Below are 27,998 nucleotides of genomic sequence, written 5' to 3'. Positions count from 1 at the left end.
AGAGAGAAGGAGGACCAGTTGGCTCGGATGACAGAGAAGCAGGCGGTCCAGGCCAAGCAGGCTGACACTGCCCTGGAGGAGTTCAAGAGGCAGGTGGAGCTAAATACAGAGAAAGTGTATGCAGAGATGAAGGAGCAGGTGAGATGGGGGGGGGGGGGGGGTTATTTTCTACAAGCAAAGACCATCAATTTGGGGCACATACATAAAGCTTGCCTGTAACCCTCTCGATAATTCTAAACTGGAAGCAAATGGTTAAGAGCAGGTGCCGCTATATGAGAGTGGCCGGTGGTATCTGCTGAATCTCAAAACACAAAGTCCAGGGACATCTCTCAGTAAGGAGCACTTAAAGGACAACTGAAGTGTGAATATGATGGATGTTGTCATAATTATTTCCTTTTAAACAGGGCCTGGCATTGTTAGGGAGCTAGAAAAACAACAGACATATTGAAATGGTACAACAGCCTGGCTTTTTAAAGTGTACCCGAGGTGAGAGTGATATGGAGGCTGCCATATTTATTTCCTGTTAAACAATACCAGTTGCCTGGAAGCCCTGCTGGTCTATTTGGCTGCAGTTGTGCAGGAAGAGTTAAGAAACTTCAGTTGTTATCTATGCAAAAGAGCCGCTCTGAGCTCTTGGACCTAACTTGGGTCAGAGACAGTCCTGTTTTCTGAAGCACTACTACCTCAAAAAACCAGTTACACACAGCTTCAGATAAGGTTTTACTGCAAGGGGGTTCAAAGGGTCATTAGCTGTGCTCTGTTTCTTAGTTCAAAATACACGGTTTGGTTTGTATTTGCAAATATAACAGAATGATGCAATGTTTTTGTTTTTTTTCTTTGTTAAAAAAGCTATAGAATCCTACCTAATAAAACGCAAGTGTCTCTGCGTCCCATGTCCCTGTGTGTGGTTTTTTTTTTTGCAGTATGCATGTGCGGGCAGGAGGCAAAGACACTGAGAAGAACTGGGGGAATGACGCGGCGGGGGGGGGGGGGGGGAGGAGTGGGTGTGTGAGCGCGCACAGTGAATGAGCGGGGACAGACCTAGCCCGTTTTTAAATGGGCTAAGGTCACTAGTTAAAAATAAAAATGAGACTCTTTTGCTATTCATTAATTAACTATTAATTATCTGTACTACACATACAGTTCATTAAATCATAAGTTTTTTTTTTTCGTATCAGTATCACTTTAAAAAGCATTAGGTAAATTGTTATTATTGTAATTATTATTATTGATTTTAAGTAACTCCATCATATCACATAAAACCATGCTATATAGTTACAAGGCATAGGTGCATAGCACAAAGGAACTATTATTATTATTTAGTATTTATATAGCACCAACATCTTCCGCAGTGCTGTACAGAGTATATAGTCTAGTCACTAACTGTCCCTCAGAGGAGCTCACAATCTAATTCCCTAGTCCTATGTCTATGTATGTATTGTGTTGTAGTCTAGGACCAATTTAGGGGGGAAGCCAATTAACCTATAAGTATGTTTTTGGGATGTGGGAGGAAACCGGAGTGCCCGGAGGAAACCCACACAGACATGGGGAGAACATACAAACTCCTTGCAGATGTTGACCTGGCTGGGATTTGAACCGAGAACCCAGCGCTGCAAGGCGAGAGCCCTAACCACTATGCCACCGTGCACAATACAATAACAACTGTTGAAAGAAACAATTGGGAAGGGAACCCTGCCCTTCCGAGCTTACAGTCTAAGGGGAGGAAACTCAAGGATGGCAATCAGTATATTGATTGTTGAAGAGATCTACATTCTGCAGGAGATAAATACTAGTCAGGGTGTGATTTCAGTTACAGCATATCATTGCCTGATTAGGTGAGTTTTTTTTTTTTTTAAACAATCAAATGACTCAGGAGAGTGACAAATGTATCATGGGAGGGAGTTCCAGAGGAGGGTAGAGACCCATGAGAAATCCTGTGTATGAAGAGCTTAAAGAGGGTGTGAATGAACCATTTGCATACTCATACACAGAGACTCACTGCACAGTCAGTTCAGCATACGGCTGATGTCCCTACAGCTAATTAAAAGTAAGAGATATTCGTTTACAAGAACATGCGTGTTTCTGAGTAGTCACTATAGACCACTAAGAGGCTACTCCGGCTTATATGTATTCTCTCACTAGGCTTGTAATATGCATAATACCAAAAGCAAGCATACTTTGCATCAGTCTGTTTACAGACGAGGAGCACATGTCATAAAGCTCCTCTCATGGTGCAAGACAGTGTATCAAACACAATCTCACACCGTACGCGTCAGCATAAAGCTGTGCTGCTTTTTACAAATGGCAATAATTATAGGAGTGAGAGAGCATAGATTTAAATCTGCCAGAAGAACAGTGTGTACAAGAGAACGATGCTCAACCTTCTCATGAAGGGACCTTAAAGAGGAACTCCAGTGAAAATAATATAATTAAAAAAGTGCTTAATTTTTACAATAATTATGTATAAATGATTTAGTCAGTGTTTGCCCATTGTGAAATCTTTTAAATCCCTGATTTACATTCTAACATTTATTACATGGGGACATTTTTACTGCTGGCAGGTGATGTAGCTGCTGCTTGCTTTTTTGGCAGTTGGAAACAGCTGTAAACAGCGATTTTCCACAATGCAACAAGGTTCACAGACAGGAAACTGCCAGGAGTACCACGGTCCTCAGAGTTTCTTGTGGGAGGGGTTTCACCACAATATCAGCCATACAGCGCCCCCTGATGATCAGTTTGTGAAAAGGAATAGATTTCTCATGTAAAAGGGGGTATCAGCTACTGATTGGGATGAAGTTCAATTCTTGGTAGGAGTTTCTCTTTAAAGTGAACCAAGCACCATTTTTAGAACACAGGGCATCACATTAGCACATTCAGCATGCATGCCAACAGTGTGGCTCATTATTAAAATGTTTACATTTTATCTCTTCTTTTTACAATTAAAAATTTAGCAGAGGCCTTTATTATCCTACTTCTGAGGCCTGCCAGAGCCGCAGACATTTCAGTCAGATAAGGACTGCTTAACTATTTTATTGCACACATTAGCAGATAAAAAAATAAAAGCTTTCATCAGAAGGGGAAGTGGGTTGAGAGATTGGACACTGTGTTTTACAGAAGAGTTTACAGAAGCCACAGGTGCTATCTTCACATGTTGGTGCACATAGCTCAGTAGTAGTACAGTGAGAAGTTTTTCATATTGCTGAGTGTTCATAGAATCAGAGGTCTTTGTATGTATCTTATTGTATTAGTACATTGAGAGGTGAATGTACCTAGCTGTTGTAATACAATTAGTGTATGCAGCTGGGTGCAAGCAGAGGTCACTGAAGATGGTTGGTAGCACAATCAGATCTCAGTGTACCTGGTACAGTGGTCGTACAATCAGAGGTCACTACAGATATTTAGGTGGTTGTACAATCTGAGGTGAGGGCACATTCCTTGATGTCAGTACATCTGAAATGAGGGCAGTCTGCGTGATAATGGTGCAATCCGTGGTTGGCGCATGTCGCTGGGTAGTAGTACAACAGTGGTCAGTCTACGCTGCTAAGTGGTAATACAAGGGAGTACGGTCAGAGATTAGTTTTTTTATCACTGGGTAGCAGTAGGAGCGCAGGAGTAGGAGTCACCTCAGTGTATACAGAAAACTTCCTATGCGACACAGCAATGCAATGTCACCTGCTAGTAGCATAACTGTGGTTTTTCATATGACATATAAGAAGAGGAGGAGCCTCAGGTGTCAGTTATTGGGATCAACTGCAAAATTTGATTTGCAGAGGCAGCACATCTTACCTGCAGCATGGATTGGAAGATGTGGGTCATTACAAACAAGGTTTGTGTCATTACGGTGGTTTCGGGGGGAGGGGGCGGTGTTGTTCACTGTTTCAGTTTTCTGACTGGTGTGAAATAAGCCCACAAGTGTCCTAATCAAGGATGTCTTCAATATACGTCTTTTGACATTTCTCCATTTTGTCTTTGTTGGTCACAGATGGGGAAGGTGGAGCTGGATCTGAGCCGATCCAAGTCCCTTCGTGAGAAGCAGAGTAAAGAGTTCACGCGGCAGCTGGAGGAGGTGAAGCAGAGATACGAGCAGCAGGTATGGCGTCCTCCACTGGCCATTGACTGTCTGGGTACTGAAGCTGCTTCCTACTGTTCAGTACTGTTCACAGGCTGCAGCCGTCATGTGACCTCGGCCTGGTGTCACCTTTCTGAGCTGCTACTTGAGGTCTGTCAGAGAAGAATTCAGGGAAGGGACAATACTTGTTTCCTCAGACAAGCAATCAGATTTTCACCTTTGTTCCCCTTGCTGCTCTGAAGAGGTGGGTGGAGCAATTTGATGGGTTGTTGGCAGTAAAGCTGGCCATACACTTATAGATTGCCACCCGATGTGGCAAAATCAATTTATTCCTCTCTGAAAGGAATGGATTCCTATCACACATTGCACTTTGATTTACAGTGGATTTCAGTAGGGAATCTATTGAAAATCAATCAACCTGCAGCGTTGCACTGTCCGATACAGGGCCACGCTATGGGCTGTCCATCCACCGCTGCTCCAGCCCCTCCCCCAATTGACCTAAGACTAATGCCCTGTCTGATTGATGCTTTCAGTCGGCCAGCAGAAGATCAATTGGACATTTTGGGGCAGGGCTATGGAGTCGGAGTAATTTTCAGTACCTGAAGTCGGAGTTGGAGTCGGTGGTTTCATAAACTGAGGAGTGGGATGATTTTTGTACAACATCCACAGCCCTGGTAAGTATTAGACTAAGGAGTCTGAGCCATTTTGGGTACCTGGAGTCGGAGTTGGAGTCGGTGGTTTCATAAACTGAGGAGTCGGAGTTGGAATCGGATGATTTTTATACTGACTCCACAGCCCTGTTTTGAGGGAATGGATTCTCTGCAGGTAGATCGAATCTGTGGGGAAATCAAATGGGAAAATCGATAAGCGCGGGCACCTGTATACCGTGATTTGTATTGTTTACATTTTATGGTGTACTGCCATATTTTATCTTAAATAAAAGTGGGGCCATACACGTTTCGATTTTTGCCTAGTGTGGCAATCAGATTGGTTACTCTCTGATCTGAGTCTGATCAGAGAGGGATCGATTCCACCCCATACACGGCACACAGATTTTCAATAGATTTCATTATAAAATCTATTAAAAACCTATCCGACTGCAGAGTTGCACTGTTGGATACAGTGCAATGCTATGGGTTATTGATCTACTGTTGCTCCCACACCGCTTCTGATAGCCTGAAATTTACCGTCTGGTCTGATGAAAGTTTTAATCGTTTTTATCAAGAATCAGTCATAATTCTGATCGATGTATCTTGTTGCGTCACAGATATTGTTATTATTATTATTGTTTTATACAGATAACTCACAGATTCGATTAGTGTGATTTAATGTGCCAGTAAAAATTGTCATGTGTATAGCTTTAGCCCCAGACTCTGATGAGACAGTGTAGGGGTAGCAGAGGCCGGCCAGTCTCCATATTGGAAGGCGTTGTAGGTCTTTCAGTGTCTCCTCTTCCCTCACTGAGGTCACCTCTCATACTTTCTCCTTTATGTTCCTGTCTTGTGAAGTGAGCAGTTACCATACAGAGTATATAGAGTGTCCTGCTCACAGTTGGGGGCCAGAGGACCACACATCTCCACACAGCCTGCTGCTTGTTGTCCTTCTATAAATCCCCTGCTCAAATTCTGTTTATACAACCCCATCCCGGGCCATAAACCCTGCAGGAAATATGGGAACAATGTCAGCGCTGTGTGCCAGTCCAGAGAGGGGACAATCCCTGCTCCTCATGCAGCCATCTCAGTGTGTGTAATCTGGGGTCTATCCAGCCACTGTCACCCCTATGTGTGTAATCTGTGTACATCCAGCCACTGTCACCCCTATGTGTGTAATCTGTGTACATCCAGCCACTGTCACCCCTATGTGTGTAATCTGTGTACATCCAGCCACTGTCACCCCTATGTGTGTAATCTGGGGTCTATCCAGCCACTGTCACCCCTATGTGTGTAATCTGTGTACATCCAGCCACTGTCACCCCTATGTGTGTAATCTGTGTACATCCAGCCACTGTCACCCCTGTGTGTGTAATCTGTGTACATCCAGCCACTGTCACCCCTATGTGTGTAATCTGTGTACATCCAGCCACTGTCACCCCTATGTGTGTAATCTGTGTACATCCAGCCACTGTCACCCCTATGTGTGTAATCTGTGTACATCCAGCCACTGCCACCCCTGTGTGTGTAATCTGTGTACATCCAGCCACTGTCACCCCTATGTGTGTAATCTGTGTACATCCAGCCACTGCCACCCCTGTGTGTGTAATCTGTGTACATCCAGCCACTGTCACCCCTATGTGTGTAATCTGTGTACATCCAGCCACTGTCACCCCTATTTGTGTAATCTGTGTACATCAAGCCACTGTCACCCCTATGTGTGTAATCTGTGTACATCCAGCCACTATCACCCCAGTGTGTGTAATCTGTGTACATCCAGCCACTGTCACCCCTGTGTGTGTAATCTGTGTACATCCTGCCACTGTCACCCCTATGTGTGTAATCTGTACATCCAGCCACTGTCAACCCTGTGTGTGTAATCTGTGTACATCCAGCCGCTATCACCCCATGTGTGTAATCTGTGTACATCCAGCCACTGTCACCCCTGTGTGTGTGTAATCTGTGTACATCCAGCCACTGTCACCCCTATGTGTGTAATATGTGTACATCCATCTATTGTCACCCCTATGTATGTAATCTGTGTACATCCAGCCACTGTCACCCCTGTGTGTGTAATCTGTGTACATCCAGCCACTGCCACCCCTGTGTGTGTAATCTGTGTACATCCAGCCACTGTCACCCCTGTGTGTGTAATCTGTGTACATCCAGCCACTGCCACCCCTGTGTTTGTAATCTGTGTACATCCAGCCACTGTCACCCCTATGTGTTTAATCTGTGTACATCCAGCCACTGTCACCCCTGTGTGTGTAATCTGTGTACATCCAGCCACTATCACCCCTGTGTGTGTAATCTGTGTACATCCAGCCACTGTCACCCCTGTGTGTGTAATCTGTGTACATCCAGCCACTGTCACCCCTATGTGTGTAATCTGTGTACATCAAGCCACTGTCACCCCTGTGTGTAATCTGTGTACATCCAGCCACTGTCACCCCTATGTGTGTAATCTGTGTATATCCAGCCACTGTCTCCCCTATGTGTGTAATCTGTGTACATCAAGCCACTGTCACCCAATGTGTGTAATCTGTGTACATCCAGCCGGTATCACCCCTGTGTGTTTAATCTGTGTACATCCAGCCACTGTCACCCCTGTGTGTGTAATCTGTGTACATCCAGCCACTGTCACCCTTGTGTGTGTAACCTGTGTGCATCCAGCCACTGTCACCCCTGTGTGTGTAATCTGTGTGCATCCAGCCACTGTCACCCCTGTGTGTGTAATCTGTTTACATCCAGCCACTGTCACCCCTGTGTGTGTAATCTGTGTACATCCATCCACTGTCACCCCTGTGTGTGTAATCTGTGTACATCCAGCCACTGTCACCCCTGTGTGTATAATCTGTGTACATCCAGCCACTATCACCCCTGTGTGTGTAATCTGTGTACATCCAGCCACTATCACCCCTGTGTGTGTAATCTGTGTACATCCAGTCACTGTCACCCCTGTGTGTGTAATCTGTGTACATCCAGCCACTATCACCCCTATGTGTGTAATCTGTGTACATCCAGCCGGTATCACCCCTGTGTGTGTAATCTGTGTACATCCAGCCACTATCACCCCATGTGTGTAATCTGTGTACATCCAGCCACTGTCACCCCTATGTGTGTAATCTGTGTACATCCAGCCACTATCACCCCAGTGTGTGTAATCTGTGTACATCCAGCCACTATCACCCCATGTGTGTAATCTGTGTACATCCAGCCACTGTCACCCCTGTGTGTGTAATCTGTGTACATCCAGCCACTGTCACCCTTGTGTGTGTAATCTGTGTGCATTCAGCCACTGTCACCCCTATGTGTGTAATCTGTGTACATCCAGCCACTGTCACCCCTATGTGTTTAATCTGTGTACATCCAGCCACTGTCACCCCTATGTATGTAATCTGTGTACATCCTGCCACTGTCACCCCTGTGTGTGTAATCTGTGTACATCCAGCCACTATCACCCCTGTGTGTGTAATCTGTGTACATCCAGCCACTGTCACCCTTGTGTGTGTAATCTGTGTGCATCCAGCCACTGTCACCCCTATGTGTGTAATATGTTTACATCCAGCCACTGTCACCCCTGTGTGTGTAATCTGTGTACATCCAGCCACTGTCACCCCTATGTGTGTAATCTGTGTACATCCTGCCACTGTCTCCCCAATGTGTGTAATATGTGTACATCCAGCCACTGTCACCCCTATGTGTGTAATCTGTGTACATCCAGCCACTGTTACCCCTGTGTGTGTAATCTGTGTACATCCAGCCACTGCCACCCCTGTGTGTGTAATCTGTGTACATCCAGCCACTGTCACCCCTATGTGTTTAATCTGTGTACATCCAGCCACTGTCACCCCTGTGTGTGTTTAATCTGTGTACATCCAGCCACTATCACCCCTGTGTGTGTAATCTGTGTACATCCAGCCACTGTCACCCCTATGAGTGTAATCTGTGTACATCCATCTATTGTCACCCCTATGTATGTAATCTGTGTACATCCTGCCACTGTCACCGCTATGTGTGTAATCTGTGTACATCCAGCCACTGTCACCCTTGTGTGTGTAATCTGTGTGCATCCAGCCACTGTCGCCCCCTATGTGTGTAACATGTGAACATCCAGCCACTGTCACCCCTGTGTGTGTAATCTGTGTGCATCCAGCCACTGTCACCCCCTATGTGTGTAATCTGTGTACATCCAGCCACTGTCACCCCTGTGTGTTTAATCTGTGTACACCCAGCCACTGTCACCCCTGTGTGTGTGTAACCTGTGTGCATCCAGCCACTGTCACCCCTGTGTGTGTAATCTGTGTACATCCAGCCACTGTCACCCCTGTGTGTGTAATCTGTGTACATCCAGCCTCTGTCACCCCCTATGTGTTTAATCTGTGTACATCCAGCCACTGTCACCCCCTATGTGTGTAATCTGTGTACATCCAGCCACTGTCACCCTTCTGTGTGTAATCTGTGTACATTCAGCCACTGTCACCCCTGTGTGTGTAATCTGTGTACATCCAGCCACTGTCACCCCTGTGTGTAACCTGTGTGCATCCAGCCACCGTCACCCCTGTGTGTGTAATCTGTGTACATCCAGCCACTGTCACCCCTGTGTGTGTAATCTGTGTGAATCCAGCCACTGTCACCCCTGTGTGTACATCCAGCCACTGTCACCCCTGTGTGTGTAATCTGTGTACATCCATCTATTGTCACCCCTATGTATGTAATCTGTGTATATCCAGCCACTGTCACCCCCTGTGTGTGTAATCTGTGTACATCCAGCCACTGCCACCCCCTATGTGTGTAATCTGTGTACATCCAGCCACTGTCACCCCTGTGTGTGTAATCTGTGTACATCCAGCCACTGTCACCCCTGTGTATGTAATCTGTGTACATCCAGCCACTGTCACCACTGTGTGTGTAATCTGTGTACATCCAGCCACTGTCACCCTTGTGTGTGTAACCTGTGTGCATCCAGCCACTGTCACCCCTGTGTGTGTAATCTGTGTGCATCCAGCCACTGTCACCCCTGTGTGTGTAATCTGTTTACATCCAGCCACTGTCACCCCTGTGTGTGTAATCTGTGTACATCCAGCCACTGTCACCCCTGTGTGTGTAATCTGTGTACATCCAGCCACTGTCACCCCTGTGTGTGTAATCTGTGTACATCCAGCCACTGGCACCCCTGTGTGTGTAATCTGTGTACATCCAGCCACTGTCACCCCCTATGTGTGTAATCTGTGTACATCCAGCCACTGTCACCCCCTATGTGTGTAATCTGTGTACATCCAGCCACTGTCACCCTTCTGTGTGTAATCTGTGTACATTCAGCCACTGTCACCCCTGTGTGTGTAATCTGTGTACATCCAGCCACTGTCACCCCTGTGTGTAACCTGTGTGCATCCAGCCACTGGCACCCCTATGTATGTAATCTGTGTACATCTAGCCACTGCCACCCCTGTGTGTGTAATCTGTGTACATCCAGCCACTGTCACCCCTATGTGTGTAATCTGTGTACATACAGCCACTGTCACCCCTATGTGTGTAATCTGTGTACATTCAGCCACTGTCACCCCTATGTGTGTAATCTGTGTACATCCAGCCACTGTCACCCCTGTGTGTAATCTGTGTACATCCAGCCACTGTCACCCCTGTGTGTGTAATCTGTGTACATCCAGCCACTATCACCCCTATGTGTGTAATCTGTGTACATCCAGCCGGTATCATTCCTGTGTGTGTAATCTGTGTACATCCAGCCACTATCACCCCATGTGTGTAATCTGTGTACATCCAGCCACTGTCACCCCTATGTGTGTAATCTGTGTACATCCAGCCGGTATCACCCCTGTGTGTGTAATCTGTGTACATCCAGCCACTATCACCCCATGTGTGTAATCTGTGTACATCCAGCCACTGTCACCCCTATGTGTGTAATCTGTGTACATCCAGCCACTATCACCCCAGTGTGTGTAATCTGTGTACATCCAGCCACTATCACCCCAAGTGTGTAATCTGTGTACATCCAGCCACTGTCACCCCTGTGTGTGTAATCTGTGTACATCCAGCCACTGTCACCCTTGTGTGTGTAATCTGTGTGCATTCAGCCACTGTCACCCCTATGTGTGTAATCTGTGTACATCCAGCCACTGTCACCCCTATGTGTTTAATCTGTGTACATCCAGCCACTGTCACCCCTATGTATGTAATCTGTGTACATCCTGCCACTGTCACCCCTGTGTGTGTAATCTGTGTACATCCAGCCACTATCACCCCTGTGTGTGTAATCTGTGTACATCCAGCCACTGTCACCCTTGTGTGTGTAATCTGTGTGCATCCAGCCACTGTCACCCCTATGTGTGTAATATGTTTACATCCAGCCACTATCACCCCTGTGTGTGTAATCTGTGTACATCCAGCCACTGTCACCCCTGTGTGTGTAATCTGTGTACATCCAGCCACTGTCACCCCTATGTGTGTAATCTGTGTACATCAAGCCACTGTCACCCCTGTGTGTAATCTGTGTACATCCAGCCACTGTTACCCCTGTGTGTGTAATCTGTGTATATCCAGCCACTGTCTCCCCTATGTGTGTAATCTGTGTACATCAAGCCACTGTCACCCAATGTGTGTAATCTGTGTACATCCAGCCGGTATCACCCCTGTGTGTTTAATCTGTGTACATCCAGCCACTGTCACTTCTATGTGTGTAATCTGTGTATATCCAGCCACTATCACCCCATGTGTGTAATCTGTGTACATCCAGCCACTGTCACCCTTGTGTGTGTAATCTGTGTACATCCAGCCACTATCACCCCTGTGTGTGTAATCTGTGTACATCCTGCCACTATCACCCCATGTGTGTAATCTGTGTACATCCAGCCACTGTCACCCCTGTTTGTGTAATCGGTGTACATCCAGCCACTGTCACCCCTGTTTGTGTAATCGGTGTACATCCAGCCACTGTCACCCCTGTGTGTGTAATCTGTGTACATCCAGCCACTGTCACCCCTGTGTGTGTAATCTGTGTACATCCAGCCACTGTCACCCCTGTGTGTATAATCTGTGTACATCCAGCCACTATCCCCCCTGTGTGTGTAATCTGTGTACATCCAGTCACTGTCACCCCTGTGTGTGTAATCTGTGTACATCCAGCCACTATCACCCCTATGTGTGTAATCTGTGTACATCCAGCCGGTATCACCCCTGTGTGTGTAATCTGTGTACATCCAGCCACTATCACCCCATGTGTGTAATCTGTGTACATCCAGCCACTGTCACCCCTATGTGTGTAATCTGTGTACATCCAGCCACTATCACCCCAGTGTGTGTAATCTGTGTACATCCAGCCACTATCACCCCATGTGTGTAATCTGTGTACATCCAGCCACTGTCACCCCTGTGTGTGTAATCTGTGTACATCCAGCCACTGTCACCCTTGTGTGTGTAATCTGTGTGCATTCAGCCACTGTCACCCCTATGTGTGTAATCTGTGTACATCCAGCCACTGTCACCCCTATGTGTTTAATCTGTGTACATCCAGCCACTGTCACCCCTATGTATGTAATCTGTGTACATCCTGCCACTGTCACCCCTGTGTGTGTAATCTGTGTACATCCAGCCACTATCACCCCTGTGTGTGTAATCTGTGTACATCCAGCCACTGTCACCCTTGTGTGTGTAATCTGTGTGCATCCAGCCACTGTCACCCCTATGTGTGTAATATGTTTACATCCAGCCACTGTCACCCCTGTGTGTGTAATCTGTGTACATCCAGCCACTGTCACCCCTATGTGTGTAATCTGTGTACATCCTGCCACTGTCTCCCCAATGTGTGTAATATGTGTACATCCAGCCACTGTCACCCCTATGTGTGTAATCTGTGTACATCCAGCCACTGTTACCCCTGTGTGTGTAATCTGTGTACATCCAGCCACTGCCACCCCTGTGTGTGTAATCTGTGTACATCCAGCCACTGTCACCCCTATGTGTTTAATCTGTGTACATCCAGCCACTGTCACCCCTGTGTGTGTTTAATCTGTGTACATCCAGCCACTATCACCCCTGTGTGTGTAATCTGTGTACATCCAGCCACTGTCACCCCTATGAGTGTAATCTGTGTACATCCATCTATTGTCACCCCTATGTATGTAATCTGTGTACATCCTGCCACTGTCACCGCTATGTGTGTAATCTGTGTACATCCAGCCACTGTCACCCTTGTGTGTGTAATCTGTGTGCATCCAGCCACTGTCGCCCCCTATGTGTGTAACATGTGAACATCCAGCCACTGTCACCCCTGTGTGTGTAATCTGTGTGCATCCAGCCACTGTCACCCCCTATGTGTGTAATCTGTGTACATCCAGCCACTGTCACCCCTGTGTGTTTAATCTGTGTACACCCAGCCACTGTCACCCCTGTGTGTGTGTAACCTGTGTGCATCCAGCCACTGTCACCCCTGTGTGTGTAATCTGTGTACATCCAGCCACTGTCACCCCTGTGTGTGTAATCTGTGTACATCCAGCCACTGTCACCCCCTATGTGTGTAATCTGTGTACATCCAGCCACTGTCACCCCTATGTGTGTAATCTGTGTACATCCAGCCACTGTCACCCCTGTGTGTAATCTGTGTACATCCAGCCACTGTCACCCTTGGGTGTGTAATCTGTGTACATCCAGCCACTGTCACCCCTATGTGTGTAATCTGTGTACATCCAGCCACTGTCACCCCTATGTGTGTAATCTGTGTACATCTAGCCACTGCCACCCCTGTGTGTGTAATCTGTGTACATCTAGCCACTGTCACCCCTGTGTGTGTGTAACGTGTACATTCAGAAAAATACGTCTGAAACAGTAAAACTGGTCGGTGGAGGCACCCAAAAATGATAAAACCATTAAAAACAGTTTAACCACTTCCTGACCACCCATTGGCAACAGAAAGCGGCCGCGTGCACATGCATGCCCCCGTGGCACCTGCGGGTGTACTCAGATCTTCTCTCCTGCAAAACAGATTGATGACAACTGTCTTTGTTGTGCTGAAAAGTGCAAAAACAGTACTTTTCAAAGCAGGAGGATTAGCCATACTGCCAGGGAAAAAAACACATATATACAGTGGGACACTAAAGTTTGGGCAACCTTGTTAATCGTCATGATTTTCCTGTATAAATGATTGGTTGTTACGATAAAAATGTGAGTTAAATATATCATATAGGAGACACTCACAGTCATATTTGAGAAGTGGAATGAAGTTTATTGGATTTACAGAACATGTGCAATAATTCACTGAGCTTACCAAGCCAATTTGAGTCCCAATAATTAGTTGTAAAGGTCTTGGAATCAATAAATTGATAACAGTGCCCAAATTTATGCACCTGCCTAATTTTATTTAAACAATTATTGCACACTTTCTGTTAATCCTATAAACTTCATTTCACTTCTCAAATATCATTGTGTGCGTCTCCTAAATGATATATATATAACTGACAATTTTTATCGTAACAACCAACGAATTATTGCCCAAACTTTCGCATCTCACTGTAAGTAGATAAATACTTGATCTACTTGCATAACACATGTATGGTACTGTCCACGTTTTGATTTCAGTGACTTTTATATAGTAAATGAAGAGAATTCTGTTCCTGGTGGGAACCATGCCTTAGCCCACAGTTTGAGGCTAAATCCTGATGTCATTTCTTTCCTTAACTTTTTTTTCTTTTCTCCTCCAATCGCTGAGTCACCTCAGCCTTGCTTGTAAACACAAGTGAGCAGAGGATCATGTTTCAGCTAGATAGGGAAATAAAGGGAAGAGGAGGAATATATTATAAATAAATAAATAAAAAACAGCATGCAACTGAATGGCAATGGCTATTAAAGGGCCAGTACTCCTAAGGTATGTGATAACTCCAAACCATAACAGCAGAAAAAGTTTTGAATGCAGGATTAGCATGTTTATCACTTAATACACTTAGGCCAGTTGCTGTTAAAATTTGATTTTTATGGTGACAATCCCGCTTTAAATGTCAGTTTTGCAAGAACTAATTAAAAAGGAGAGGCAGTGGTTGGCTTTCCTCTCCTGTACATAAAGTAGCCAGTACAGTACAATAACTTCATAAGGTTTATTGCACAGAAAATGGAGTTACACAATGTGTTTCGTGGGTATTTTCTGCTTCCTCAGGTCGATAGAACCCCAAAATAGTGCTGTATAGCTAATAGTGAAAAGAATCTAGTGCCACAAAATCCCTCGTCTTTTCACTGTCCGTTATATGACACTTTTTCGGTTACCACTACCAGGGCTTTACTATTAAATAGCTGAGCTCTGGATATCGGCACTGGGGGGTTCGTGTTAGGTGTATAGATAGGGATTTGCTGTGTTGGCACACTCTGCACTCACACTGAGACGAGGAGCCCCTCACTATGAGCAAGTCCATTTTTACACAGTGCGGAAAGTGGACCAATATAACAATGAAATATAAATACATGCATATCAAATGTACATTTCTCCCAGCGTACAATGCAGTATAAATTCTCAGTGTTACCATTATTTTTTACAAAAGCACTTCCTAGAAAGGATCTTTTCAAAGATGCCACCCCATTTCCCTGCTTGTTTGCACGCTATTTTGGCCACTGGACTGAGCAACTGCCGTTCAGTATCAGTAAGTGCTTTTGTAAATACAGAATTACCTGTGAACCCCCCATGAGGAGATGGACTAGTCCAAAACCTGTTAGATCTGTCAGATTTATGCTACCCACTGTAAGTGACAGAGACATAGGACATTATTTATAGTGCATTTTCCTCTGGGAGATCTACATTTTATTTGTATACTAGCAGACCCAAGCCAATTTAAAAACGGGCTGTAGGGTCTGTGTTTCTCGCCGCCGCATGTTACTCCGCAGGCACGCATGTGCACCTGGCCGCCCGGCTCCCTGGCCCCGCCCTCCTGTCTCCCTACATGCGCAGTAGCAAAAAGCACGGACCCAGCTACACAGAGACAGGCACACGCAGGGACACAGGGAGATTATTATAGAGGATTTTAAACTGCAATTTTTTTTATTTTTTATTTTATTTTTTGCAGTAGTTGGCAGTTAAAGAACCACTATAGTGACAGTTATGTAAAGTCAGAGGGCCCGTTCACACTGCACGTGTTTCCAGCCACGTTTTGGAAACACGTGCAGGAGGCCGACACGCAGGACATCAGACAGTGCATAGAGTGCACTGTCTGATGTTCACACTGCATGCGTTCCGGACCTGTGCGGTCCGGGAACGCATGCTGCACGCAGATTTTGACAAAACGCGTGGCTGTCCCATTCACTTTTCAGTGATGGGATCAGCCACGCAACGCACACAAACGTGGATGGCCATGCGTTCGTACGCGTTGCGGTCCGCACGCGTTCCGCACGCATGGCCATCCGCATTTGTGATCTGAACGGGCCCAGAGGGAATAAATGAGAAATATACTTAGGGCCCGTTTCCACTAGTAAGTGATGCGAATGCGGCTACGTAGCCACATCGCATCACTTCTGCCGCCGGCCGCATCACTTCTGCATCTCTCTTCTGAGCGGTAACGCTACGTTTCCACTGTAGCGTGACATTTTCACCTGCAAAAAATCATATAAGATTTTTCTGATTTGTGAAAATTTGCATGTACATTTTTACACGTTTTTTTGCGAATTTTCACACGCGACAATTCGCATTAGTTAAATATAACACAATCTGCCTTGTAACAGCTTACTCATGACTGCTGACAACTTCCTGTAACCATGGATCTAATGCGAATTTTTGGGCAAATAACGCGAAAATTCGCATTGCCTACACAAAGCATTGTACGCGAATCGTACGCGATGTCCAAAAAAATGATACTGGACCTCAGATTTTTTCACGTGTACAAAAATTTGCTTTGAATGGAAACAGCCCCATTCACTACCATTAGTTGCAAAATCAATGCAAATATTCTGAGAGAAAAATCTGACACAAAGCGCACAAGTGGAAACCAGGCCTCACTCACAGGCCAGCTACTGTGTGCAGCAGAGAGGTAATGGCATACAGAAACCATGACCGGTGGAAGAGATAAAGTGAAAAACAGGTTCCATTGCTACTGCTTTTGTATTATAGGGGTAGGAAAATGTCAAAACTTTACCTATTGTGGCTTTTCAGGGAGGGCTGAGTAGAATGACTCCCCCTTGTGATGATGCTTCACCCTATCCAATCAGAGGGCTGGAGGGAGGGGCTTTGCCCAGGCTGTGACACTACACTACAGAATGAAGATAGAGGAGGGAACAGAGCTGATTATGCAGACTGTGATGTGTAGCTGGGCTGCTTCTCGGCCTTTTGGCTAAGATCAAGTGTAGTTTTTGTTCTGCTAGAGGGGACCTTTGGGGGACCTGGAGGGATGGCACAGTGGCAGTGTGTCCCGCCTAGTCATAATTCCCAGAGGCTGGTGGAATGGATCTATACCATGGTCGAGGCTGAATGGCTGAGGGCTTTGCTTAGGCGTACTGCCCCTGGAAGTGGCGCTCCAGGTGCACCTGAAAAAACCTGAGATGTGGCAGATCTCAGGCGGAAGTAGGGTGCTTTGGTCTGTACTGCCCATATGCATCGCCAACTAACGCAGCTCCCCGGCCTTTTGGCTAGGGAGAGTGCGGAATTTTTATCACTCCGGCCGCAAGGTCGGGGCCAGCTTGCTGGCACGGGGACTTCGGTTCTCACCCGGCTCCCTCTCGGGGGAGCCACCCAGACCATGTGGACACGGTTGCCACATGGCCAGGCCCTTTGGGTAACCACTGGGCGCAGTAGGGGTCCTCCTCGGAGGACCCCAGGATCCTTCAACCCCTCGGGTGTTGGAGGATGCCACCCCCTGAGCCGAAGGCAAAGGGGGAAGGTTCCCTTCGGGGAACAACCGGAAGGGCCCTGCAGCATTGTGGGGCCCGTGGCTACTCGTGCACGTTTTGTGGGGGTGCTTTAGGGCACTCACGCTTTTTCCGTGCACGGGGCTAATAGCCTTGCTTACCCGGGACCTCTGTTGCATGCAACAGGGGCCAAGAAAGCTTAAAAAAAAAAAAAAAAAAAAAAAAAAAATATGACCCCTTTGGCTAAGATCAAGTGTAGTATCTGTTCTTGAAATTTTTGGGGGGACCTGGAAGGATGGCACTGTGGCAGGGTGTCCTTCCTGGTCGTAATTCCCAGGAGTTGATTGAATGGATCTATACCATGGTCGAGGCTGAATGGCTGAGGGCTTTGCTTAGGCGTACTGCCCCTGGAAGTGGCGCTCCAGGTGCACCTGAAAAAACCTGAGATGTGGCAGATCTCAGGCGGAAGTAGGGTGCTTTGGTCTGTACTGCCCATATGCATCGCCAACTAACGCAGCTCCCCGGCCTTTTGGCTAGGGAGAGTGCGGAATTTTTATCACTCCGGCCGCAAGGTCGGGGCCAGCTTGCTGGCACGGGGACTTCGGTTCCCACCCGGCTCCCTCTCGGGGGAGCCACCCAGACCATGTGGACACGGTTGCCACATGGCCAGGCCCTTTGGGTAACCACTGGGCGCAGTAGGGGTCCTCCTCGGAGGACCCCAGGATCCTTCAACCCCTCGGGTGTTGGAGGATGCCACCCCCTGAGCCGAAGGCAAAGGGGGAAGGTTCCCTTCGGGGAACAACCGGAAGGGCCCTGCAGCATTGTGGGGCCCGTGGCTACTCGTGCACGTTTTGTGGGGGTGCTTTAGGGCACTCACGCTTTTTCCGTGCACGGGGCTAATAGCCTTGCTTACCCGGGACCTCTGTTGCATGCAACAGGGGCCAAGAAAGCTTAAAAAAAAAAAAAAAAAATATGACCCCCATAGGACTGGCTGGTCATAGTGGTAAATCGTTTGATAGGTAGGACATGTACTTTATTCCATCAGTATCTTTAGCTGTCTGCCTGGTGCTAAGCTACAAGATAAGCAGCTGTCTGAGGGAAGCAGCCAGTATTCTCTTTCTACCAAGGCAATGGTGGTCCTGATTAGCATCCCTTTGAGTGATGTGACTATCCTGCAATCACTGTGTCTGGAATTGTCAGATTCCTTCAGACAGGGAGCTAGAAAAACAACAGACCTATAGAAATAGGACAACAGCCTGTTTTTTTTTTTTAAAGGGGCACTATGGTGAAAAATTGTAAAATTTAAAATATGTGCAAACATAGACAAATAAGAAGTATGTTTTTTTCCAGAGTAAAATGAGCTATGCATTACTTTTCTCCTATGTTGCTGTCACTTACTGCTGTAATCTGACAGAAGTGACAGATTTTGGACTAGTCCATCTCTTCAAAGGGGATTCTCAGCAAGGCTTTTATTCTTTATAAAGATATTCCTTAAAAAGGATTTAAACAATGATGCTGGTCAGCTTTCCTGCTCCCTACACAGTTTTTTAGCAGTTGGACAGAACAACCGCCATTCACTGAGAGCTTTTGAAAATAAATATATCCCTGAGAATCCCCTATAAAGAGATGGACTAGCCCAAAACCTGTCGCTTCTGTCAGATTTCTACTGCCTACTGTAAGTGACAGCAACATAGGCGAAAAGTCATTTATGGCTCATTTTACTCTGGAGAAAATGTACTTCTTATTTGTATACGTTTACACATTTTAAATTGTACAATTTTATTTCGCCATAGTGCCCCTTTAAATATACGCAAGGTGAGAGTGAAATGGAGGCTGCCATATTTATCTCCTGTTAAACAATACCAGTTGCCTGGCAGCCCTGCTGGTCTATTTGGCTGCTGTAGTGTCTGAATAACACCGGAAACAAGCACGCAGCTAACCTTGTCAGTTTTAACAAATATTGTCAGGAACACCTGATCTGCTGCATGCTTGTTCAGGGTCTATGGCTGAAAGTGTTAGACGCAGAGGATCAGCAGGACAGCCAGGCAACTGGTATTGCTTAAAAGGAAATAAATATGGCAGCCTCCATATAGCTCTCACCGCGGGTTCACTTTAAGTGCTGTGTACCCATACATTATTCTATGACAAGTCAGCTGTTCTTCTTAGACATAATCTTTGTGTTCTTGGGCAATAGAAAGAGAGGATAAGCTGTAGAATGAGGCCACCCAAGTTGTTCGCTTGGCGTTTATGATATTGGGAGTCCCTACTAGACAGGCTATCAGATCTGCTGTAGATATTTGTGGGGGGTTGACATACGGGGGCCTAAGCATAGACTATTCCACCTGTCCCCTTTTCCAGTCACCCCCCACCTCCTATCAACACACGATAAGACATGGCGAATAGTAGATGGAAGCGCCGGTATCATTTCCATATCCTCCCCGGTGTATACGCCTCTTTTCTCACTGTTTTAATCCAGAGCTGCTGCTGTGACGCGTATCCCAATGCAGACATTGTACAATCGGGTCCCTTGTCCTCGTCCCCGATCTCCGCCACGTAGACGCCTGCAGAAGGCGACCAGGCAGCTGTGCTGTACAGTCCGGAACCCTCTCGCCTCCTAAACAGGATCAAGTTGTGAAGAGCGGGCCAGATTCTCACGCCAAACATGCACAAGAGATACGGTGTTGATAATCGGCCTTCTTCTGCTTTTTTTTAATTCTTCTTCTTCGTCGTCTGTTCCCAAAATCCACCAAATCTGAAGCAAACCGCTAGTGACTGGGAAGAGCAGCTGGGAGGCCTGCGGATGGCAAGGAGGCCGGCTTCCTGCGGACACAACTTCAAAGGCAGCTGGGATGCTTGCGCAGAGCAGGCCAGGTAGGGTGCCTTTATCGCCAGTCTGCGAGGATTAATATCAAAGACAGAGCAGACTGGGCCCTTCGTCTCGTCCTGCCATTCACACCCAGCTGAGAGGAGCTGCGACCGGCGGAGGTCACAGCATCCAGCATGACGGAGACTGGGAAAAGATGCTGAGAATAGAAGGATTTCTGAGAAGCCATGGGGCAGCCGTGATCACAGCAGGTGTCTCATCCAAACATGGCCTTCCCTCTGTGTCGCTATACAGTGGCTGACAATGGCATAATGGAGCTTTGTTTTCTTAATTATCTTTTGAAGGGAATAAAAATGACAACTGTACTTTATCCTGATTTATCCTATGACCGTACAGAAATGTAAATATAAAAACGGGGCGGTTAGGGTTTTTATACCCATTTTATAATCCAAACGGCGGATCGCACAACAGAGCCGAGGCCGTTAACCGTTTGTCATCTCGGCTGTGTCATGGCTTAAGCAGAAGGAATAGATTTCGACATGGTGTGAAGATTCACTTTGCGTCAACAGATACGTTTCCCAGCCATTGTTTAGTTTGGGGAGCTGCTAATTTGGGGTTTGGACTCGCCTCCCCGCGGGTTCGGGATGAGGAAGACAAGCACGGGAGGAGGCAGCCATGACAGGTTTTACGGACCTTGTTCCAGAGCAAGTCCGATGGCTGCTTCTTTGTGGGTATATATCATTTGTGTGCCATTATCTTTTTGAGGGGCATGTGGCATTAAGGAGGTGTTGGGGGTGGGGGCAGAAGCAAGGGTCTGCACGTGTTGTCATGGTGACAAGGATGTTCCAGTAATGCACTGTACTCTTCATTGTCCAATCAGATTGTGGAGTTGAAGCTGGAGCACGAACAGGAGAAGACTTACCTCTTCCAGCAGCACAGTGCCGAGAAGGAGGGCATCATCAAGGACCATGAGCAGGAGATGGATCGGCTGGAGAAACAGCTCCAGAATACCGTCTCGGAGCACGAGAAGAAGATGCAGGCGTGGAGAGACCGAGACGCAAAGGTAACACCAACGGCAGTGCACCGTGTGCCGCCAGCTCGCCTCCGGTGCGAGATGAATGCGTGCTGGCGTACCCCCGTCTAAGCGCAGGTTAATACCAGCCACCCCAATTATTTCATTTTAATTGGTCGTATTGATAAGCATCCTCTTGTGTTGGTGACGTCTGAGCTGTCTTCCTTGTCCAGCATTTATCTTGTCGTTTCTGGTGCCGCGTGTCACACCACAGGTAGCCAGATTATACCTCCTGCAGTGCATTGATGTTCGGCCTCTTTCATGATAGACTGACGGAGTGTTTGAGGGGTTGTAATTCAGAGAGCTGCTTCTCTTAATAAACCATCTGCTTCACCATCCTGGCCTTAATATCCGTGTGGGAGGAAAGCCTGATAAATCCATCTCACCTGTCAGTAGTCTGCAGGTTAAAGAACCTCTCTGGACAGGCGTCTCAGTTCACGCATCAACTGCCCACTGTTAGAAAACGCTACACTTTAAAATATTATATCCGTATTCTAGGTTGACACCTGCTCCGCTTCCCTCCCAACATCCATCTGTAGGCTCCCTGTTGGAAGCCACTCCACAGAAAAGCCCCCAACTGTGGGCTCATTTGATTCTTCAGAGGAGCAGACCAAACACACACTGTCAGCCAGGACAATATCCATTTCTGAGCTCAAACCCTCCAAATATCTTGTCACATTATCTCCCAAACACACAGCACCTTTCCTGAAAGGCCCAGCATAGTCCGCCAGTACATATGCCACCAAGTCTGGCTTCCTGGGCACCGCCTGCAGCGCCATTATGGCCAGACCTTCACATACTGCCACTGTTTTGCTTGTTCCTTTTTTATCAACTTAATTAGTTTGTACTAGATTATCTATTTAGTGGATTGCCAACACAATAGACAAAGGAACATCTGCGGGATTTTTATTGCCATGGTTTTGATGTACCTGTTTAGGAAATGGTGATGGATGCCATAAAATGAGATTGTCTGTTACATCAATGTCTGTGCATTAGCGGCAGCGTGTGGACAGGATACAGTTGCTGCAACAAAGAGGCGCCAGGCTTGTCCTGGTCTCAATCTCCTTTTGGTTAATTAAGAGCTCTTAAATGTTTTGTTTTTTTTAATTGTAATTTTATAAAGTCTTGTAAGACGCTTTCCAGGCGGATGGATATTAATTTGTCATTGTTTATGATGATATTGTTGGCGTTGCAATTGGGGCTGGTGTAGATGTGGGGGAAGCCAACCAGGGCGCAATGAGTCCAAGATGGCTGCATAGTATACATACAAAATTACTTTTACATGTATATTCTACTGGTACCACAAACATTACTTAGCCAAGGCCGCCACCGCTAACAGCAGAGCAAAGTAAGAAAAGATATTGTGGTTTCCAAGCGTAACCAGTGATTTGATGTATATTTTTATGTTAGTGAAAACTGGTACATTTATGTGACAACCTGTCATAAGAGGAACTGTAGATGGCTACAAAATAAGTCGGAAAATGAGCATTTCAAAATTCAGATAGTAGTCATGCATTTGTGAGATTGGTTTTACTAATCCTATAATAATCTGTATTTGGTACTGGTATTATATGGGTGTGGTTTTTGCCCACTAAAATTACACTAAAAATGTGCTAGTGGAATTATTTTGGGACAGTGCCGTTATCTATGAAATCCACAGAAGGGTATACCGGTATGCAAAATCTTCTTTAATATAACTTGAATTGATGGACAAAAAAAAACTATCAAACTTTGACAGATAAAAGTCATAACCTTAAAGAGACTCTGTAACAATTTTCATCCTTATTTCTTCTATCCTATAAGTTCCTATACCTGTTCAAATGTGGTCTGTCTTACTGCAGCCTTTCCTAGTTGCACAGTGGCAGTATTATCTCTGTTATCTAATGTAATCTTCTTTCCTCTGACGGCTTTGTCGGGCTCAGGCAGGAATCTGCTGCTCTGCTGTGATAGGATAGAAGCTATACACACCCTCTCCAGGCCCCCTGCAGGCTCTGTATGAGTCACAGACTGAGCTTATCTGAGCCTATCACAAGCTTTTAGCAGCCATGTCTTTTGTTTGTAAACACTGCCTAAAACTGGCAATTACAAGCCAGGATCACAGCAGGGAGTGGCAGAAACAGCACAGAGGGGCCCAGGAGAACGTAATGAATAGAATGGTATGCTTTTTATTGTAAGAATTTTAGAGTACAGATTCTCTTTAACCTCACTGGTGTTCTGGACGAGCTAGGCTCGTCCGGAGGTCGCAGCTCAGGCCCCGCTGGGCCGTTTTGAATTTTTTTTTTTTAAACACGCAGCCTGATGCCTGATTAAAGCCGCCTACCCGGCGCGATGCAGCCCCCCCCCCCCCCCCCCCGAGACCCCGTGCGCTGCCTGGCCAATCAGTTCCAGGCAGCGCTGAGGGGTGGATCGGGACTCCCTGTGACGTCATGACGTCACGACGGTCGTCACCATGGCGACGGGGGAAGCCCTCCTGGAAATCCCGTTCAGAACGGGATTTCCGGACGGGTGATTGCACCGGCGGCGATCGGAGGGGTGGGAGGGACGCCGCAGGGAGGTGGTAATCATGTAGCTAGCGCTAGGCTAGCTACATGATAAATTTAAAAACAAATTTGCAAAAAACGTTCCCGCGGCCGCAGGGCTGCGGGAATCAGAACGCCAGGCAGGTTAAGATAGTGTTGCTTCAACACATTTGTCCAAAGTCTAAACTTTGGTGTTCAACATTATAAAATCTCTCCTTTCCCTTATTTAAGCTCAGAAATGTATCACAGGAGGCAACATCTTTAGTGCTGGCAAGATGCACCAGTTGGGCGATGTTTGTTCTGAGCTAAAATAGATACACCTGGTTTCCCAGAGTGCACTGGGAGAAGGAGGATGCATAGCTAATCAGAATAGGCTTGACATCACTGGGAGGGTGGGGCTACATGCCAATATACAGCAATATAGAGGTATGGGAAGTGTTTTTGATGCTGAAACCAGGAAAATTTCCAGAAAAGTGGATATCCTGAAGAATTGACTGCATTCTGCTATATGTCCTTACAGTGCTTCTTGAATATTGTACACTAGTAGAGGAGATATAGCTACAAAGCGATGTTACGGGCCTCATTTGATTGGAGCCATTCCCTTCTTAAAGCAGTAGGATCAGCCATACTATGCCAGGGAAAAAACACATATATAAGTAGATAAATACTTGATCTACTTACATAACACATGTATTGTACTGTCCACGTTTTGATTTCAGTGAATGTTATATAGTAAATGACGAGAATTCTGTTCCTGGTGGGGGCGGGCCATGTCTTTTGCCCACAGTTAAGGCTAACTCGTGATTTCATTTCTGCCCTTTACTTTTTTTCTTGTCTCCTCCAATCGCTGAGTCGCCTCAGCCTTGCTTGTAAAAACACAAGTGAGTAGGGGATTAGGTTTCAGATAAGAAGCTGGCAGGGAAATAAAGGGAAGAGGAGGAATAGATTATAGATAAAAAGAACCCCCAGCATGCAATTCTTTGGCACCGACTACTAAAGGGACAATGCTATGTGATAACTCCAAATCATAACAGCAGAAAAAGTTTTGAATGCAGGATTAGCATCTTTATCACTTAATACACTCAGACCAGTTGCTGTTGAAATGTGATTTTTATGGTGACTATACCGCTTTAACGACAGCTGTTCTTTCTGGGGTTCTCGCGGAAGAAATTTCACAATATAGATCTACCGTATTTTGGCTAAATTTCAAATTCAATTTCCAGGCAACAAGTAACTAGATAAAGAACGATGCAGGGCAGGGTGGTAAACATCAGGGAGAGGTGGCAGCGCTTCCCAAAGCAGGCTGCATCTGATTGACTAACAGCATAGGTGTGCATAGCCTAATTATAGGCAGGGTACACATCATACATTCAAAACAGATGCACCAAATTAACATTATTGGACGATGTTAACTTCCAAAACAGTTTGCATGCAAAGTGTTCCGGACTGGACTCTTCCACCACGATGAGGCCATCATTTTGGAAGGGACCCCAGCCTCTAACTAATTACCAAACAAGCATATGTATACCTGGGAGCAGCTGGCCATAAAATGGTTTACACATTTGTTTATTTTTTTGCAGTGGTGAACATGCCTGTGTGTTGGTGGGTCCTCACTTACATAAGACTAGAGGCAGCTAATGACATGGTATAAATTGCACATTGCATGCAAATGTATACAGATTTACATAGCCTGAAATGGAGCCAATCAACAATGGCAAGAAGGGCGTTCGATGGGCCCAGTTCCAAGCTACATACGTTTTGTATTAAATATACATTCAAGGAAGAGTTATGAATATCTCATTGACATCTCTACATTGGACACATCAAATACATGAATCCAGAATTGGAAAAATTCACATAAGACCATCTGTGTCTTAAAGCAAACCTGAAGTAAAAATACAGTACAGCGAAGAAATAGAACATTAGTAGTAAAGAAAAGTCTCATTCTTTTCCAGTACAGGAAGAGAACAACTTCAGTTGCTATCTATGCAAAAGAGCTTATCTGAGCTCTATAAGGGAGAGAGAACCGAAAGCCCAATATGGTGTAGTAAGTCAAGGCAAATGGTATATTTAGGAGTAAAAGATATACTCACAAACCAGGGTTACCTCCAGGCAACCACTGTATCAGCAGGTGAGGAGATTAGCCTGTCCCCACTCAGGATTAAGAAGTCGCTCTCTGTAGACGTGAAGAAAGAAAGGGGTATCCCCCTTTTTAGCTCAATTTCATCGGAGGCAGCTACAAGATGACTCCAAGTGAATACCCTCTCTCCAGCTGGGAGACACGGACCACGAACACTTAAGTTGGTGGAACAGCATCTGAAATCTTTATTTACAGGTCAATCTTATATACCCACTGATGTTGGGGAAAAACCAGATTAGACCGGAGTGCCCATAGAAAGTATTTGAAACAATAGCATAGACATGGTACAGACAGCAGAGACAATAGGATTTGTTATTCTGTAAACAACTGGCAGAGGTAGACTTTGTTACATGTGTTAATTTTCAATAGACCAGGTTCTTAACAACAATGCATGAATAGGTCTGAGTCTTCAGATCTCTGTCACAGTGGCTTGTATGGTAATATACCAAGTGGGTATTCAAATACAGGTTTGTCTCCTGTATGGCACAATAATGTGTTTCTGGCCAGACAGAAGACAAAATGAAAATTTGATGTGCTGTATATCGTTTAATATCAGGGTGGTTCAAGCAGCACATTATTACAACCTTTCAACCCAACCTTTGATCCCAACCTTTTCTAAAGGAAAGGGCGGGGTCACTTAGATACTATGTACAGCTCTATGTATGTTAGAGATCAAGGAGTTAGTGTTGTCATTGGTACACAAATACAATATACAGTTTAAAGGGTTACACAACTGCAAGATGAATTAACAGTAGTTAGCTTTGCTAGTATATCATCCTAATCTAGCCCTGCATAACTTAATGGAAAACTGAATGTGGTAAACTTTAACAGGTTGCCTAAAGCCACACCTCACCCATAAGGTTAGAACTTCTTAATGCATTTTGAAAAAAAAATGATCCTCGAGTGGGTCCAGGAAATGTCAGTTCATTATTGCAGAGTAGAATATTGTTCATCTGAAGGGTGAAGGAGGACGGTGAATTCATCACCACAAGCCCTCATGATGAATGCAGATGTTTTCCTGCCAAGCTCTCGCTGTCTCGGGGCAAACAGACAGTGGCGGTTGAGAGCTGGCCGTGTAATCACCGTGGCTACACCCAGTGCCTTTTTGTTAGCAGTTTCATTGTATGGCATTGGGCACCCACAAAAGAAATGGAAACAGATTTATAACAAGGATGTAGCACTTGCAGCCAGGTTGTAGAAGGCAGGGAAGGGCAGACTCAACTTCTTATCCCAGTTGAGAAACCTCACATCACAGTTGCAACAGCAGAGGCGGAGTTCTTCCCAAAGGATGACACAAAAGAAATGCAGGAAGCAGCCATTACCACCACAGGAGGAGGGCAGGTGCAGGAAGGGCTCATCCTTACAGCAGAGGGTCATCCTTCTTAGGCTGCATCAGTGCAGGAGAATCATATCAGATGATCTCCACCCCTCCACCAAGGGTGGATATAAGATGCAAATATAGGACTGAACAGAGGCGCCAAAAGGTTAAAAGTAATTAAAATATTAAAAAATGCTTAGGAGGCAGCGGTGGACTTACCTCCTTCAAGCAGACACAGACAACTGTGTATTTCAACGAAATGAGTTTATCGGTACACTCCAGGGTATTGCTTACAACGCGTTTCGCAGGACCAAGCCCGCTTCATCAGGCAGTATAGTTAGTTCGAATCGCACAAAAAATTGTGTAGTGTAGATGGGGCTTAAGACTTGGATCAATTTTTTTGTCTGATTCGATTTGATTCATTGATGCAATTCAATCAAACATGTCCAATCGAGATTCGATTCGATTCAATTTTGCCATTGTTTTGCAATGGCAAATTGAATCGAATCGAATCCCGATTGGACATGTTGGATTGAATTGAATCAAATCAATGAATCGAATCAAATCAATGAATC

The 27,998-nt window shown here is 45.8% G+C and overlaps 1 protein-coding gene across 8 annotated transcripts in view; it reads left to right on the top strand.

Moving 5' to 3' along the window:
- The window catches only part of CEP112 (centrosomal protein 112), a 447,202-nt gene that overhangs the window by 212,791 nt on the left and 206,413 nt on the right, over window positions 1-27,998 (top strand). For 7 of the 8 annotated variants that reach the window (XM_068264055.1, XM_068264054.1, XM_068264051.1 and 4 more), the window contains exons 18-20: window positions 3-138; window positions 3,983-4,090; window positions 21,255-21,437. In XM_068264055.1, the coding sequence (XP_068120156.1) occupies window positions 3-138; window positions 3,983-4,090; window positions 21,255-21,437 (427 nt within the window). The remainder of the gene's footprint in view (window positions 1-2; window positions 139-3,982; window positions 4,091-21,254; window positions 21,438-27,998) is intronic. The other variant, XM_068264058.1, reaches the window with a different exon arrangement.

This window comes from Hyperolius riggenbachi, chromosome 12 (assembly GCF_040937935.1).
Source record: "Hyperolius riggenbachi isolate aHypRig1 chromosome 12, aHypRig1.pri, whole genome shotgun sequence".
Classification (NCBI taxonomy): Eukaryota; Metazoa; Chordata; class Amphibia; order Anura; family Hyperoliidae; genus Hyperolius; species Hyperolius riggenbachi.
The sequence above is the reverse complement of the archived record's forward strand: the minus strand, read 5'-3'. Positions and strand labels throughout refer to the sequence as shown.